The sequence below is a fragment of the Scardinius erythrophthalmus genome, assembly GCF_964197995.2.
Source record: "Scardinius erythrophthalmus genome assembly, chromosome: 3".
NCBI lineage: Eukaryota > Metazoa > Chordata > Actinopteri > Cypriniformes > Leuciscidae > Scardinius > Scardinius erythrophthalmus.
The window spans coordinates 58,839,647-58,858,868 of record NC_138223.1 but is presented as its reverse complement, the minus strand read 5'-3'; the positions used below and the strand labels follow the sequence as shown (position 1 = coordinate 58,858,868).

The window sequence follows — 19,222 nt, the reverse complement described above, 5'->3', positions numbered from 1 at the left end:
TTGCCGTAAAGCAAGTCGTGATTCTCGCGAGATCTGCTCTGTTTCATCTCCTCAAAAATATACACTAAATTAGTGCTTTATATACTATCTTAAACTATAAAATGAAATCTTAACAGCTTATGTGAGTTACTTTAAAAGGTTTAGGTTATAATGAACCAATACTTGTCTAGACTTTAATCTGTATAAAGACAAAAATAAAGATTTCAGAGTTAAAAACACATCATCTGTTTAAGTGTGCTTGAGTTAGAGAGAGAGTGTATTTTTGTGTAGGTGTAGTCTGGTTAAAATATCCAGAGACAGTCCAGAAAAGAACCCAAATGTAAAGAGAAGTACAGTGTTCACACACAGGTACGTTAGATTGGTGAGATGGTCCGTTTCCGTATGCATCCACAGCTCAGGCACTTCATTAAGCTCACGCTAACATTCATAACTCCTCCCAGGTTATACAGCATGTGGTAGAAGGTGTGAACCGACAGGCTGCCTGTGTCGTCCGCATACTTCATCGCCACGATCGGAGTGTACAGAGGATTCGTCAGGTTACGGAACGGAGGATGAGGCGACTCAATCACCTTCTTAGTGACCTTCAAAAACAGAGAGAGTGAGTACTTTCCTTTAAATCTTCAGCACCTCATTAGAGACCTCATGTGACGGCATTGTTCTTTTATTAAATTTCACACCAAGAACAATAACTATATCATAACTGTAACAATAACTTATAGTGGACGATATTGTTCTGTTTAATCTAAGTGTACACTTTTTTTCCCATCATTTGCTGCTTTAAAGCAACACTAAGGAACTTTTCTTCTTCGGTCGCCCTACAGGTTGGAAGCGGAATTGTCCATTACCGCTGTCGTAAATAATTCCGCTGCCCGCAACCTACTGTCGCACACACGCTCGCTGTTTATCCAGCACCGGCTTTGGAATGAACGATGTCCACAGACAAGGTAGAGTATGTTGCATGATTTCATGAAAGTATGATGTATTGGGACATCAGAAACAAAGAAAAACAAAATAATGACTATTGTAACGCTTGACGTAAAGCAAGCCAAATTTGTAGTTTTCTTATGTCTCATTCGAACTACAGATACACGACCCGATCTGGCACTCTTACATAGTGTGGTTATAGCAGATAAAGGACCGCAAAGCGGAGGCAGAAGTGCCTTTCACCCTGTTACGACTTGATGAACCACTGAAACGATTTTGGAAACATTATTTTAAGGTAAAAAATCTTACTTAGTGTTGCTTTAAATGCTCAAGCTCTTTAAAGCAGAATTGATTGTGATTGGCTGTCAATGTTTTAATCATTCATTAGGTGGAAATCATTCCAAAAGTGATTCCAAAAATATCATTCCTCTGTGTAATTTTTGTTATAGTTGTTCCGTGGACTTCACTATTCTCTTATAGAGTAAGAGCAATTATTAAACGTTTATGGTTATAGTTATCATTATAGTTATTGTCCTTGTGAACAGGCCTTAATTCACATGTGTTCTGACCTTGGCGATGTCCTTGGGCGTTTGGCCCAGGACTTGGAAGATGTTGACTGCGCCGGTCAGGTAGCAGGTCCTAAAGTGGTGGAGTGTCTCGGCATCAGTTCCGGCGAACTCTTTCTTAGAAACGTCTTCGATCATCCTCATCTCAAACTCGGTGTGTACGGGCCCAGGCTCGATCATTGACATACTGACAGACAGACAGAAAGATGGGAAATCAAATACACACACCGCCATCCAGAGAAAGAGGCGTCAACTCAGATCTGTAATGAAGCAGGAGATGAAGAGATGGCAGGCAGAGATATTATTAACAAAGAAACACGAGAAACATGAACCAAAGAGCAGGGATATGCACCATCTACAACTTACAGAAAACATAAACTGACAAGGAACAAGGGAAATACAAGGGCTATATTTACACAAGGGGTAACAAGTTAACAAAACAAACCTGGGAACAATCAAGAATAATCAAGAAAACTACAAAGATTACGAATCCCATTAGTCACTTTCAGACTCTCCATGACAATCCAAAAAAACAAAACACAAAAGTCCAGGTGGGTGGTGGAGCAGAGGCAGACCAGAGGAAGGGATATAAGACCAGGCCTGTAAGGGGCAAGTGGGTCTGGAGACTGAGGCGTACAAGGGGGTCAGGGCAGAGCTGGAGACCAACGGAGCTTGAGACCAGCACTAACGGACTGGCGGAGCTGGAGACCACAGCAGAGGAGCCTGTCCTCTGTCAATCTCCACTGTCGTCTCTCCCCCTTTTATGCTTCCGCTCCTCCGTGAGAGATACGAGACCGGTGCGTCTCGCAGCTAGGTGTCGCTCATCATTAATTACGCTGAGACCCATGGTAGGCCAAGCTCCAAGGCCACCAGAGCTTGAGGCACATAACCCCCAAACAAGAAATTGGGAACATACAACAGGATCTAGAACTGTTGTCTTGAAGATGATTCTCTAGAACAGCGGTTCTCAACTCTGTGAAGGAGAAGACATTGAGTGGCTATGTAAAATTAAACAATTACAAGTAATTAGGTCAGCAGAGTTTACACTCTTTATATGACTAATGAATTTTCATGACTTTTCTTGTCATTAGTGATTACATTATAGAGCTTGACATAATTCATTTTTTTTATGACATAATTTTTTATAAATCATTGTTGTAAATATGAATTTGCATGGGAAACCTGGCTTTTCAATTTCATTTATTTGAGGGACAAATTAAAATGTTGGTCAGCTTATATCTTGGTTTCTAGTTACTTTAGCTCATTTTAATGCTTTGTTGTTACTCATTTTAAGTAATCTTGTGGCCCACTGCTGGAGAACCACTACTCTAGATCAGGTGTGCCCAATCCTGCCGATCGACTGTCCTGCACAGTTCATCTCCAACCCTAATCAAACACACCTGCCTTTAATTTTCAAGTGATCCTGAAGACCTTAATTGGTTGCTTCAGGTGTGTTTAATTAGGGTTGGTGATGAACTGTGCAGGACAGTCGATCGGCAGGAGCAGGATTGGGCACCCCTGCTCTAGATCTTCTCTTAGTTCCTGATCTGTGATCTTATTTGGGTTTGTACCCGTAACAGCCTCTCCACACCACCAGAGGGACCTCTCACATTAGTGTTATTCTGCTAATGTTCCTGGTGTTTGATCACTGATGTAAAGAGCCAAAGAGTGTTAGATACTGAAAATCAAACAACAGGAAGTGTAAACGAGAAGATGAAATGCAGAAGTGTAGAAATGAGCTTAATAGCAAACGCTGGTGTTGAGAGTGCAGTGAAACTCACGTGACGTTAAACTTGAGCAGCTGAACGGCCAGACTCTCACAGAATCCCTCTATGGCGAACTTTGACGCGGAGTAGACGTCATTAAACGCCACACCTGTGAAGACCAACCCACGACACAGAGGTACATCTCTTACCACGGTTTTATAACTTTTGAGTTGTGAATGTTCTGTACACTGATGATGTTTCTACATGTTCGTCATTCAGCAGATCATCTGTCTTCATTCACATGAAAGGTAAGAGATCTTCTGCTGTTCTTCAATGAGAAATATACAGTCAAACTAAAATTTATTCAGATACCTTCAACATTTCTCACATTATCACAGTTTATTCGCTATAGTTTAGAAAATGGTAATAAAATATGACAAGAACTCAGAGTTATCAAATGTTATCTGGTTTAGTTGCACATGCTGGAAGTCAAATGGACTTCCAGCATGTGCAACTAAACCCCTACAGATGATCCAGAACGCCGCAGCCCGTCTTGTCTTCAACGAGCCAAAGAGAACCCACGTCACTCCTCTGTTCAGCTCACTGCACTGGCTACCTCTCGCTGCTCGCATCAAGTTCAAGGCATTGACGCTTGCTTACAGATCTATCACAGGCTCAGCTCCCTCCTACTTTCACTCACTCCTACGAGTCTACATCCCTGCCAGAAGCCTACGATCGGCCAACGAGCGACGTCTCGTGGTTCCATCCCAGAAAGCCACAAAATCACTTTCCAGAACATTCTCATTCACAGTTCCATGCTGGTGGAACGCTCTCCCCACCCTCATCCGGAATGCAGAATCCCTGACAACATTCAGAAGACAGCTGAAAACCCATCTCTTCCGGGAGCACTTAACCTCATTAAAAAAAAAAAAAAAAAAAAAAAAAAAACTCCCCTTTCCCTCTAAACCTCGCTTATCGGGCTTATGCTACTCTGAATAATGCCTGAACTTTGTATCTGGAGCACTTCTTGCGCTGCTTTTTGTTTTTGCCTCTTCATGATGACTCGCTTAATCTAGTCCTACTTTGTAAGTCGCTTTGGATAAAAGCGTCTGCTAAATGACTAAATGTAAATGTAAATGTTATCTCACAAATGAATTAAGTTGAATATCTGTCACATGTTAAATTTAAGTACACAATTAGATAATGCAAATTTAGCTCAACCAATTACCAAGCAGTGCTTAATTTTGTTCAGTCTAGTGTTAGCAATTAAATAAACACTGAAGCAAAAGATGGTCAGGTCAAAGTTTCTGAATAATTTTTGGTCGCATATTTCTATAGATTTTACTGATAGTTGTCACAGTGTGGTGCGGGCAGAAGAAGACAAAGTAGAGTCAAAAGTTCCAATGCAAACTTTTACTCACAATAAAAATCAAACTGGTACATAAAAGACGGGCAGGGGGTTCACACACACTTAATGTGATATAGATCGGACAATGAACAAGGTAACACACAGGGCTTAAATACATAGGGTAACAGATCAGGGAAACGAGACACTGCTGACAAGACTAACGAGGTAACAGGTGAGACAGATGAACTAATGAGGGTTACCATGGAAACAAATGAGTGGCGGGAAAACAGAACAAAGGAAGACATGTGACTAATGAAAATACAAACAAACACTGACACATGACAGTAGTCACTGTATGAAGAATTACTGGGTATAATATGTCACAGTTTACTTTAATTTGCTCTCCTCACTTATATAAATAAACTATAGTGTCCTGCACCCACTTGTAAAAAAATATCACAAATTATATCTGGTGTCTGAATAATTTTTGGTTTGACTGTACGTGTGTCTAACTCATCAGGTCAATAATCCTCAAGTAGAGGAAGCACCTTAAGAAGAACGCTTAATCGCAATAAATGCAAATAATTACAGTGAAGTGAATAAACAGCCAGTGATTACCCTGCAGGCCCATCACACTGCTGATGACGATGATGTGTCCACAGCGTCTCCTCTTCATGTCAGGCATGACCTCTTTAATCATGCGAACCGCTCCGTAGAAATTGGTCTCGAACACCTTTGTCATGTCCTCCATACTGAGACCCTCCACCGGCCCCACCAGACCGACGCCAGCGTTATTGACTGCACACACAGATCACAGGCACTTCACTACTCATGTCAATGGATTTGTGGTCTGTTCACACCAACACTAATATTCGGCATGAAATTTCCATCTGATTTTTTACATGCGATTTATATGGAAGCTTGTTTCTGCTACGGAATAAAAAATTTAAAAAAGCAACTGCAAATTTTTCTTGCAATTCCAAATTTATATCTCGCAATTCTGACTTATCTCTTTCAATTCCGAGGTTATATCTCGCAATCCTGAATTCATGTCTAAACTCAGAATTATGAGAAAAAAGATCATGAAGTAATATAAACTCGCATTTGCAAGGAAAGAAAGTCAGAATTGTGAGATAAATTGCAAAATTGCCTTGTTTTATTAAGTGGCTGACTTAAAACAACTTAAATTCTCCTAAAGGGACAGAATCTAATAAACATTATCAAAAAAGAAAATAATTGTGTATATCAGCCTCTTGATAATCAAACAGCATATATTATACTGCTGCACTGTATTTCTGCTTTTCTATAAGCCCCACCTACTGTCAAATAGTGAAATTGTATTTTCATTCATTATTCGTTGGTTTTTATTGGTTTATTTCGTTGGTTTTTACTTTATTTTTATTTCACACGTTTTTATTGATTGAATGAAAATACAATTTCACTATTTGACAGTAGGTGGCGCTTATAGAAAAGCAGAAATACAGTACAGCAGTATAATATATGCTGTTTGATTATCAAGATGCTTTGTTTTGCATTGCAAATGCAAATTTTTATTGATAAGACAATTTCTCAACACTTTGCCAAGATTAGTCTTTCTCGTTGAACTCATAAGTAAAAATAATAGCTTAAGAGTAACAGATTTCTTAAATAATATGCTATTATCATTCTTACTGATTGAGGTTTCTTTTCTTTTATGGTTGTCCTGTTTTTGTTTTTGTCCTTTTTTGTATTTTTTAAATGCAGTGCTGTTCTGTCTTTGCTATAAATAAATAAAACTCTCAGTAAAAGAAAATGTCGTATTGACAGAGTGTGTAGTTTATGTCAGTCTAAACAGATTCCCTAACTGGCATTCATTCATAAAATGTATAATCTTGGTGTGATCAGGCCTTTAAATTGCTTTGTCATTGTCACGTCATTCTTCTTAATTACTTGATTCATGTTTCATCCCTTTATTTACTCTGACTTGTTCTCTTTCAGCAGTATTTCTCACAGATAACCTGAAAACTAAAAACAGATTCACGAGGGAGTCTCGATTCAACAGCAGTGTAAGTATGAATCAGTTCACTGATCACTGATGATTCAGGACTCATTACTAACAGTATTTCTGTTCTTTTACAGACAGTGACATGCGTAACTGTGTTTCAGACAGATGAACACTGGATGAAGCTCAAGGTTGGAAATAGAAACTGATGCTCAGATTAACTGTGAACCTAAAGGCTAATTTTATCTTCTTAGTCTAAATCGGTAATGTAAATCTAAGCACGGATGAACACAATCCACTTGAGACGCGGCTCAGTGTGTGTGTGTGTGTGTGTGTGTGTGTGAACTCACTCAGTATGTCTATATGTCGATCTTTGATGCTGTCGACACACTGTTTGACAGATTCATCACTGCAGACGTCCAGCGAGAGCAGAGACAGAGTTCGTCCGTACGCATCTCCAGCCGCTTCAACCAACTTATCCTTCCGCTTCAGATCCCGCATCGTAGCTATGACTGAACACACACACAAAGACAGAGTGAGAGAGAGAGAGAGGACTAGTTACTGAACACACACACAGAGTGAAAGAGAGAGAGAGAGAGGACTAGTTACTGAACACACACACAGAGAGAAAGAGAGAGAGAGAGAGAGGACTAGTTCCTGAACACACACACACAAAGGCCCCGTCCACACTACTGCATTTTCGTTTAAAAACGGAGACCTTTTGCTACGTTTGCACCTCCCGTCCACACTAAAACGGCAAAACGGAGACCCAAAACGGAGAAGTCTAGAAACGCTGCCGACCCGTTTTCCGTTTTGAATCTCCGGAGGGCGTTTTAGTGTGGACGGGTCAAAACAGAGGACTTTAGAAACGATGACGTAGTAGAGGCTCACGCTCGGCTCTATGATTGGGTGTCATCAGTCATGGCGTATATCTTTGCTAGCAGCTGTTGTCCAAGTAAATTCTGCATTTAACACTGCTATAACTGCCTACATGCGCCGGAGGCAAGCTATTATTCAAGCGATCGGTGACAATTCCTGTGTGCAGCGGCGGTACCGACCGCACATGGAGCGTCGATTTTGGGTTAACCCGGTGTCAGAAATGTATTTTCTTTATCTCAGCTTTGTCCATGCAATAGCTTTATTCATAACTATGTTTTGTCCAGAGCATAAGTTGTGTCCAGAGAACAAAAGGCCCTGTACAGTAAGAAAGCCTTGCTTGCACATTCTTTTGTATGTATGTAATGCACATCTGTTTCATATTAAGAAGCACCCCCAAATATAGAAGGGGGGAGAGAGATGTGTGTTTTCTATGCATTGTGTGTTACAGAAGCCTTTTGGACCACAAGGCTCAGAAGGAAAACTTTACCGGATATTTACCATTTATAGGATTGTTATATAAGCATATATGATACCTATGATATCATGGATGATTTTATTGGTTGAGATCGTGATACTCCCTATACATTTTCAGTATATATTTGTCCAGACTCTTGGAAAGCCTAAGCTATCTTCCTGAGCTTCCCAGCGCTGGTTTCTTTCTTTTTGTTTTATTCATTCACTACCCAAATAAAGGACGGAAAGAAAAGGCACTTCGTGTTGGAATAACTTTATTTCTCACAAATGGGAGCTCGTCCGATCTACTCCAGATGGTAAAGCAGATTTCTTTTATTAATAAGAACAGTTTATTACTATCTGCTGAGATAGATGAATTTCAAAAACGTGCCGTGAGCTATGATTGGATATCCTTGCATTAGCAAGAAGAACGGTAAAGTGACCTGATCAGTCCTTTTATCGTTATGGTTAACCTCGTGTTTAATTAAGGCGTGCTTTAATTAAGACGGGAAGAACGACAAAAGAAAGTGATCTTTTATCGTTACTTTTTGGGTGTTCCTTGTGTTTTAATTAATACAAGAAGAGCGTGAGAAAAAATTGATCACTTTTTCTGCGTTTTTTTGGTTTTACCTTACTTTTGTAAGAAGGAAATATTTTCGCGAGATATTTCAAAAATGCTCCGTTCCTTTTTTGGGGTTGTGAGTGAATGATACAATACATACTTTATTTTGATCTTTTCCTTTTCCATTCTTCTATCTCTTTGTTTCTTTGGCCAAATGTACTAACAATTGTAACTGCAGAATTGTTTTCTTTGTTCTCTATTGGACTGTTTTGAAATTTGTTTGCTTTGAATTTGAGGAGAAATTTTTGTGTGGCTTAAGATGGGCAACAAAATATCTCCTCCGTTAATTGATGAATCTCCAAAAGATTTTATGAATCGAAACGACCAAGCTTTTTATACTGAGCCTTATCTGTCGAACCTGGCCGGCTGGAGTGAGGGAAAGACACAATTAGACCCATTCCCTCGAGAGGGGTCATTTAAAGATGCTGATATGCAAAGTGCAAAAGATATGATTTTCGGAAATTGGGGCGACACGACGTGGGATTTTCCGTATATGGAGAAGTCGTTTAAAACTTGGCAAACCATGAAAAAATACTGGGATCAAGGTCCAGTAAGAGTTAAGAGTACTGAAAATAATAGTTTATCATACCCTGAATTGGCTGTGCGGAACAGTGCAGTTTCTGCCGTCTCTGTCTCTCCGTCAGACACAGAGAAGAGTTCCCTGCACACGGAAAAAAAGTCTCTCTTGGAAGAGACACAGACGCCGCAACCCCTCCCTCCCAAATATGAGAGCATTCAGGCTCCCGCTGAAGCACCCGTTAAAAATAGATTATACCCTGACTTAAAGCAGGCGACTGCGTTTCCTTTCGTTGAAACTTCAGATGGATTTAAAGTTCATCCGCTAAATATCTCTGAAGTAATGGCTATCTGTAAAGAACTGCCAGATCCGTCCAAAACCCCGCATCATTATGTTTCTGTTTTGAAGCGTTTGACTGCCTATAGCCAGTTGACTGGGCGTGATTATCGATTTATATTAACGAAAACTCTTTCTGCTGACATTACGGAGGAAGAATTAATTGAAGCGGTTGATCTTTTGGATCCTGTTAATGATGTACCGCCGTCACGTCGTCTTGTGAAAACAAACCCTGAACCAATTGACCTCTCTAAATCATTTCGTGGTTTGAGATTTAAGGACGACGACGAAGACGAAAATTTGGATAAAGAATGGCTATGGGCGACCCCTAGCAAACTTAAACTCTTTTTTAAACAATTAACTGCATTCTTGCTGAAGCTGTCATCTGCTAAACAAGATATCTCGCATGCTGCAAACACAAAGCAAAAACCTGGCGAGACGCCAACGGCATTTTTTAATAGATTTAAAAGTGCATGGATTGAGGAATCAGCACTGTCGATCGATGATGACAATTGTCTGTTGTTTGTGAACACGTTTCTGAACAACATGCACAACGAGACTGCACAATTAATTCGGCTTACGACAAATAATCTTTTTACGATGTCAGTTGATGACCTTGGCAAGCGTTTACGTGAACTTTCATGTGCCGGTGCTTTCGACTCTAAAGGTAAAATTCCATTAATGTTGCAAGTTAACCCTGAACAGGTTAAGGCTCCGATTCGTCCGTTCAATACCTCTAAAAAGCCTCTCACTTGCTTCTGCTGTGGCCGTCCTGGGCATATTGCCAAGTTTTGCAGAAGGAGAGTTGCTAATGGAAACCAGATGTTTCAGCGCTCTGATGGCTGCGGGCCAAGAGCCCCCTCCTCGCGCTCTTCCGACCAAGGGAGACAGTATCCAACTGAATGGAGGAAACAATGACTACGAGTGCATACACAGGAGCCTGCCTTCTCAATGATTACATTAAATTATGGTAACAAGTCAAATGTTCTGCCATTCATTGAATTAAATGTTGATCATAAACCATATGTCTTTCTCGTCGATTCAGGTGCCAGTGTATCATCATTGTCATCAAACTTTTATGAGGGTCTGATCACGGGGAAGAAAATCAGTTCTATCGGAATTGACAACGTTCCCGTGAAATGTGAAATGACGCCACCTTTACCGGTTACTTCTAAGGATGTATCATCCTTGTTTAAAATGCATGACTTTGCAATTATACCGAATTCACCATTCTGCCTGTTGGGTAGAGACTTAATGCATAAACTGGGTATGAAATTGGATTTTGATGCTGACTCTCTGACACTTATGTTTCCTGCAGCTTTTTCCATCACAACCGACACAGGAAGTGCTCTTGTCGCTGATTTGCCTGCAACTGTGCTGCCACAGGACATTTCGGGCGTCAATCCTCAATTGTGGGCGGAACACAAGGATGACGTAGGGCTAATTGATGTCCGGCCCTACAGGGCAAATTTGATAACTGATAGACCTGTGTTTCAAAAGCAATACCCGCTTTCAAAGGAAAAAGAGGAGGGAATTGCCCCCCTCATAGAACAGCTATTGGCTCAAGGCATCCTGGTTCGCACTCATTCACCTTATAATACACCAATTAATCCTATCAGAAAGGCGAATGGTTCTTGGCGTCTAACGCAAGACCTAAGAAAAATTAATGATTTGATAAAACCACTTGCACCAATTGTGCCAGATGTACAGACTATAATTAATTCTATTCCTTCAGAACATGCATTTTTTTCTGTTATTGATTTAAGCTCTGCCTTTTTCAGCATTCCGGTTGATCGTGAAACTCAGCCACTGTTTGCGTTTTGTTTTCAGAATTGTCAATTTATGTGGACCCGCCTTCCTCAGGGGTTTAAGGATAGCCCGGCCGTTTTTGCCGCCGTAGTGCAAGCGACACTGAAAGATGCCAAACTCCCTCCAGAGACTTGTCTGCTCCAGTATGCGGATGACATCCTAGTTACTGGCGCCTCTGCGGAGATGTGTGCTGCTGCCTCCACAATTGTCTGCAATATTCTAGCTGAGGCTGGATTTAAGGCATCCAAAGAGAAACTCCAGTGGGTGCAGAGAAAAGTCACCTACTTGGGCCATGAACTGTCACAAGGCCAAGTCCGCCTGTCTGTTGACAGGGTTACAGCCATCGCTGCATTCAAGCATCCAGCAACACGGAAGCAAATGCAAAGCTTTCTGGGACTGGTGAATTACTGCAGGCTATGGGTTCCTAATTGCTCCATGTATGACAAAATCTTGCGAGAAGCTACGCTGGGTGATAAAGAGGACATTACATGGACTGCTGAAATGGATCAGGCATTCAGACACTTGAAATCCTCTCTCCTAAGGCCTCCCGCCCTTGGCCTCCCTTCTTATTCTCGCGAATTTCATTTATATGTGCACGAGGGTCGCGGAACGGCCGCGGCAATCCTGGCCCAGGACCATGGTGGTAGTTTTCGCCCCGTTGCGTATCTGTCCAAAACCCTTGATTCAGTGGCCAGGGGTCTCCCTGCCTGCCTGCGCGCAGTGGCTGCTACAGCGATCATGGTACAGGATGCTGAAAAGGTTGTTTTATCACATCCATTAACTGTACATACTTCTCATCAGGTTGGAGCTATTATGCATAATATTTCTACACAGCATATGACTGCTCAACGCCGTTCAGGCTATGAGGCTATATTGTTAGCTACTGCTAATTTAACTTTGAAAGTAACCTCTGTTATTCATGGTCCCACTGTACATTTGCACAGGTTGCTGACACAAGGTGAATTTCAGAGTGACGACCACGACTGCCTGACCAGGATCCAGACTTCAACTGCTTGCAGGCCAGATGTGTCTACATCTGTCCTGGAGGAGGGGAAGCATTATTTTATTGATGGATCCTGCTTTAAGCCAAACGACAGTACATATTTGTGTGGTTATGCTATTGTTGAATTGCCCGATAATGTAATTGAAGCATATTCGCTGCCATATAAATCAGCACAAGTTGCAGAACTAATTGCTTTAACAAGAGCTTGTCAATTGGCGAAAGGTCAGTGCATCAACATATACACTGACTCTAAATATGCGTATGGCGTAGTCCATGATTTTGCTAAATTGTGGGAGGAAAGAAATTTCAAAACCTCCGATGGAAAACCAATTTCGCATCATAATATTGTGGCCGAGCTGATTAGTGCAGCACAGCAGCCATTAAAGCTTGCTGTCATTAAAGTAGCTGGTCATAAGACAGGTGAATCTGATGAAGCCAAAGGAAACAGATTTGCAGATGAAGTAGCGAAATGGGCAGCAAAAGAGGCGATACGTAGCCCACATGTAAATGACCAAAGCACTGAAGTGCCAATGATGAATTCGTCATTGACTAATGATTTGGACATAAAAATACTACAAGCGAATCCTACTCAAGATGATTTGAATCATTGGGCAGCCAATGAAGTAAAACCAGACCAAGCTGGTATTTTGAGAGATAAACAAGGTAGAATTGCACTACCTGCATCCACCATTGTAATGTTGTGCAGGCATTATCATGGTGTATCGCATGTATCGAAAGAGAAAGTGATACAAAATTTGAATCAATCATATTGCATAGCGAACGTTCGAAGGAATACTTTGTTAATATTGGATGCTTGCCTGGTGTGTGCACGAACAAATCGGCACAAGGCAATCGCCCATGATGCTTTACCGCATCCGGAACTTCCTTTCCAATATTTACAGATCGATTTTACACACATGCCTCCATGTGGAAATAACAAATATCTGCTTGTGATTATTGATCGATTTTCTAAGTGGCCAGAAGCTTTTCCGTGTGGAAAAGAAAATGCAAAGACAGTAGTAAAGGTTCTTGCAAAAGAAATTATACCGCGCTTCGGCATTCCAACCGTTATAGCAAGTGACAATGGAACTCCGTTTGCTTCTAAAGTGACACAATTATTAGCCAAAGAGCTTAATATTAATTGGCATTTTCATATTCCCTACGCTCCACAGTCTTCTGGGAACGTAGAGAGGACGAATAAAACGATAAAAGAACGTCTTAATAAAGCATGTCTAGATACGGGCAGAAATTGGGTTGATTTGTTGCCCGCCGTATTGACAGAAATGAGAATGTCTCCATCAGCCACCACAAAAATGTCTCCATTCGAAATTCTCATGGGTAGACCTTTCCCGACCCCTTGGGTCAGAGGTCGCGCTGGCAATCTTTCCACAGGTGACACGGAGGTGATCATCGCGGATTATGTGGATTCCCTTGTTAGAACTTTGAATGGCATAAATGGTGATGTTTCTCTGTCTCTCCCTCTTCCCTCAGAAAAACCAACTCATCCTTTCGTTCCAGGACAACAGGTGCTGATAAAGTGTCTGAAGCCCACGAAACTTGGGGAACCAAACTATCTGGGGCCTGCCACGGTGATCGCTGTGACGAGGACTGGTGTTCTGACTGACCTCCAGCCGCAGTGGATCCACGCTAGCAGAGTGAAGGCAGCTCCATCCCAGGGGAACGCATAAGCCTATGCGGAAGTGAACCTCCAGCACTGATCGAAAGGAGAGCGAGGAAGAGAAGTAGACGAAGAACGAGATTGCTGATTGAGATTGGCAATAAGTATCATTGAATCAACTAAGCCATGTCTGCAAAGTTGATATTACACCTGTTCGTGCTGATAACCATGCTCATTTATGCACAAGCCCTTGTTAGCAGTGGTAATGAAACTTGGCTGAGCCACGAAGACGAACCACATGCGTTTGCCTCCAATATGTGGTGGAGGTTAGCCAACTTCACTGCTAAGTCTACAGGAAAAAAGGGTGACTGTTATGTTTGCACAAAAATGCCGCAAAGTGCTGCCGGACCTCATGTAAGTGTTAAATCACCAACGACAGAAGAAGACTTATTTTGCCCTTTATTCATTAGTAATATTGGAATGGTTGCACCTCAAAATTCATCGGTAAATTGGACTTGCCCTGATAGCAACAAGAAAGTGACAGTTGCAGTACAAGTACATGTTAAAGTGGCAACTGTAGGTCCCATTCCAGACTCATTGTTCTGTATTGAAAGAAAAGTAGGAGCTGCAACACTAGGTACAATTCCTGAGAGTAAATGTAAGCAAATATATCGCCGTTGTGAAGTACGAAACATGCCCTGTTGTCTTAGCTGTTTGTCGGGAGAAGGAAAATTTGATTTAGAATTGTGTACCAAAACATCTTCAAACCCTCTATCTACTTTGGGTGTTTATGGATCATCAACTCCTGAGATTCAAGAATTGTGTGATGAGTATTGTGGACTTTACTCGGGAAAAAATTGTAATAGGTATGTTCCATCTGTAAAAGGAACAAGAGCTTTGGGAGATTGGTTTTGGTTATGCGGACACATGGTTTACACTTCATTACCTTTTAATTGGAGTGGACGATGTGCCCTAGTAACTTTAGAAGAATATTCTATGATTGTTAGATCACATGAAAAGGATAATGTGTTGAACCAAAGAAACACACGCTCTCTCTCTGACCGCAGTTCAGTTAGTAGTTTGGGAAGAGATAATCCAGTACCGAAAGAACATCGACTATGGACTGGTACGGAAAAATTCTTTGAAGGTATTTTTCCATCAATAGGAATTGGCAGTCTTCAAATTGAAGTAGAAGTTACAAGATATGAATTAATTTCATTTATTAAAACTACGAGGGACACTTTAGCTGGTGTCCAAGAAGAACTGAGAGCGCTTCGTTTAATGGCGCTACAAAACAGATTAGCCCTGGACATTGTTACTGCGTCCAGAGGAGGGGTGTGTGTCATCGTTGGTGTCTCCTGTTGCACTTTTGTACCGTCAAATGACGAAGATGGCCATATTATCGCTGAAGGAATAAATAATATGACAAGAATTGCTGATGAACTACAGAAGAGAGAAGTGAGTGACAGGAGTGGCTTTGGTGATTGGTTAACGAGCTGGCGGCAAATGCTTGTCTCGGCATTAATTCCAATAGGAACTATACTGTTAATCCTTGCATTTATTGTTTGTTGTATTATTCCATTCATTAGGATGTTGATTTATCGTGCTATGAATACTTTTGTATCTTCTCAATATGCTATGATGAATAGAACTGTAAAACCTTAATGATTTTGAAGGAAATGTTTGAATGAAGAATGTTTCACTGTATTATCCTACAAATAATGGACATGCTGAGAATAGTGTGATATGATAATTCTGTTACATGATAATTATCTTATCAAAGGGGCCATTGTCAGAAATGTATTTTCTTTATCTCAGCTTTGTCCATGCAATAGCTTTATTCATAACTATGTTTTGTCCAGAGCATAAGTTGTGTCCAGAGAACAAAAGGCCCTGTACAGTAAGAAAGCCTTGCTTGCACATTCTTTTGTATGTATGTAATGCACATCTGTTTCATATTAAGAAGCACCCCCAAATATAGAAGGGGGGAGAGAGATGTGTGTTTTCTATGCATTGTGTGTTACAGAAGCCTTTTGGACCACAAGGCTCAGAAGGAAAACTTTACCGGATATTTACCATTTATAGGATTGTTATATAAGCATATATGATACCTATGATATCATGGATGATTTTATTGGTTGAGATCGTGATACTCCCTATACATTTTCAGTATATATTTGTCCAGACTCTTGGAAAGCCTAAGCTATCTTCCTGAGCTTCCCAGCGCTGGTTTCTTTCTTTTTGTTTTATTCATTCACTACCCAAATAAAGGACGGAAAGAAAAGGCACTTCGTGTTGGAATAACTTTATTTCTCACACCCGGGAAGAACCAGCGCATGTTGGGATCATTTTATCAATGAAGTTGTGTTTACACCGGCACGCGCATGCCCAGTGTTGGTGAATGGTCACGTGATCCGCGTTTTCAGTCGTTTTAATGTGGACGGAGATCAATTCTAATACGCAGCTAAAACGCTGGTGTGGACCGAGATCGTATTAGTTTTAATTCTCCGTGAGAGAGAGGACTAGTTACTGAACACACACACAGAGAGAGAGAGAGAGAGAGAGAGAGAGAGAGAGAGAGAGAGAGAGAGAGAGAGAGAGAGAGAGAGAGAGAGAGAGAGAGAGAGAGAGAGAGGACTAGTTACTGAACACACACAGAGAGAGAGAGAGAGAGAGAGAGAGAGAGAGAGAGAGAGAGAGAGAGAGGACTAGTTACTGAACACACACAGAGAGAGAGAGAGAGAGAGGACTAGTTACTGAACACACAGAGAGAGAGAGAGAGAGAGAGAGAGAGAGAGGACTAGTTACTGAACACACACAGAGAGAGAGAGAGAGAGAGAGAGAGAGAGAGGACTAGTTACTGAACACACAGAGAGAGAGAGAGAGAGAGAGAGAGAGAGAGAGAGAGGACTAGTTACTGAACACACACAGAGAGAGAGAGAGAGAGAGAGAGAGAGAGAGAGGACTAGTTACTGAACACACACACAGAGAGAGAGAGAGAGAGAGAGAGGACTAGTTACTGAACACACACAGAGAGAGAGAGAGAGAGAGGACTAGTTACTGAACACACACACAGAGAGAGAGAGAGAGAGAGAGAGAGAGAGGACTAGTTACTGAACACACACAGAGAGAGAGAGAGAGAGAGAGAGGACTAGTTACTGAACACACACACAGAGAGAGAGAGAGAGAGAGAGAGAGAGAGGACTAGTTACTGAACACACACAGAGAGAGAGAGAGAGAGGACTAGTTACTGAACACACACACAGAGAGAGAGAGAGAGAGAGAGAGAGAGAGAGAGGACTAGTTACTGAACACACACAGAGAGAGAGAGAGAGAGAGAGGACTAGTTACTGAACACACACAGAGAGAGAGAGAGAGAGAGAGAGAGAGAGAGAGAGGACTAGTTACTGAACACACACAGAGAGAGAGAGAGAGAGAGAGAGGACTAGTTACTGAACACACACAGAGAGAGAGAGAGAGAGAGAGAGAGAGGACTAGTTACTGTACACACACACATTGACATGAACATAAAACACAAGTGAATGAGCTCAACATCCAATGATGACTGAAGAGATTTAGACAAGCAGCTCATCTCCATCTGTCACTGGTGATTCATAAAGCTCATAGTCACGCCAATGTCATGGTGTAACGTGTGTGTGTGTGTGTGTGTGTGTGTGTGTGTGTGAGAGAGAGAGAGAGCGTGTGTTCTGTACAGGATGAAGAATGTCTGTGTAAAGACTAAAAACACACAAGATCAGTACTGTCATGCCATTAAAGCACTAAAGGCTAAGCAGGGATAGAAGCCAGATCAGTACACATAAACACACACACACACACACACACACACACACACACACACACACACACACACATGCACATACACAGACACACTTATTGATTAACTGCTTCCCTGCACACACATGCTCTTTAATATAGTCACACACACACACACACACACACACAAACACTTACACACACACACACACACACACACACACACACACACACACAATTATAAAATACAAGATGTAAACAAGCCGAATTATAGCAGAATTGAACAAGAACAAATACTCAAATATACACATAACACAACATAAAAGACAAATACCCCAACACATTATTAAAGTTACTAAGTATAAAGTTTACACAACTGATTCCTCATAAGCCACTTTTTCAGATGATCTTCGCACTTTCACAATCCCCTCTAATGACAGACCTGGTACTAATACACAATCGGTCCTCTGTTTTATAAACTCGTTTAACGGAGGTGCACCTGATAAATAAGCAAGCTTTTTTAAAGTTTTACAAAATAAATTGTGTTTTTTTTTATGTTACAGCAATGAAAATAGAGGTTTTGTTTATCCAACACTTTTATTGCCTTCTTATACAGTGATTCTACTAACGTTAGAGTTGTGTTAGCATAACTTATGACCAGCTATTACTGTAAAACAATACTCAATGTGTGAAAAATCATTGAATGTCAATACAACCCGGCAGCACCGACTGTCAAAAGCGGCCTAATGTACCAAAAAATCTTTAAATTAAATTTTACAATAATAGCCAACTTTTCCACGTGACTTTTAAAAGTTACAGTAGAATTCAAGGTCACTCAAAGATCCGTAAACTCTTTAACAATTTCAGCTCCTCCCCTCTCAGGAATACCTCTTATTACTTAATATTAAGTAAAAACTTTTATCCATGTTTTTGTGTTCCAACTAATTTATTAATAGTTTGCAAGATTTTGTCCCCGTCCCCTTTTGACGCCTCAATAATGTCCATAAAAAACTGGCTTTGGCCTTTCATAAAGTCTGTATTACTTTATTCCTCATAGAAGTACATTTATATCGATCAGTAATAAGACCAGAATTCAATGTTTTTTTAAGGAGCTGATCTCTATCCTTCATCGATTTCCCACATTCATTGTTAACCCAGGGCAACATATTCCCTTTTATTTCTGTTAACCGCCCCTTCTAGTGAACAACTCAAACACTTCTTTAACTTTTCCCAGAAAACAATCACATGTCCCCACTTCAGTCCAATCAATCTCTTTCAAAGCTATTCCAAGATTTTGTTGCTGATTTTAGTGACTACATCATGATAAGCAGTTTTAATGAATTTTAAAAGCGTTGTTTTTAAAGATTTCATGAAAAGAAAATTACATTATGATCAGTCATCCCTGTCAAAAGATTTTAATGCTTTAAAAAATGTTCAGGTTTATTTGTAAACGATAGATCTAATCTAGTTTTAGAACGAGGGGTTATTCTAGTGGGCTGCTCTAACAGTTGTCTAAATTTTAAATAGTTAAAAACTGTTTTCATTTTTCCCATTAATCTCGGGTCCGGTCCGGTTCTTACCGTAGTATCGCTTGTTCTCGTCTGTCGCGAGCCGCACGGCGATGGCCATCCCGATCCCGGACGAGCAGCCGGTGATCAGCACCACTCTCTGGCCCTCCGTTGCCAT

At 40.9% G+C, this 19,222-nt stretch overlaps 1 protein-coding gene across 1 annotated transcript; it reads right to left on the bottom strand.

The window, feature by feature from the left end:
* Positions 1 to 353: 353 nt before the first annotated feature.
* rdh8b (retinol dehydrogenase 8b) lies at positions 354 to 19,222 on the bottom strand (the record flags this gene model as incomplete). Its single annotated transcript, XM_081360815.1, has 6 exons — positions 354 to 581; positions 1,494 to 1,677; positions 3,272 to 3,365; positions 5,163 to 5,342; positions 6,876 to 7,037; positions 19,117 to 19,222. 6 exons carry the CDS (start codon positions 19,220 to 19,222, stop codon positions 354 to 356), a joined length of 954 nt encoding a protein of 317 aa, XP_081216941.1.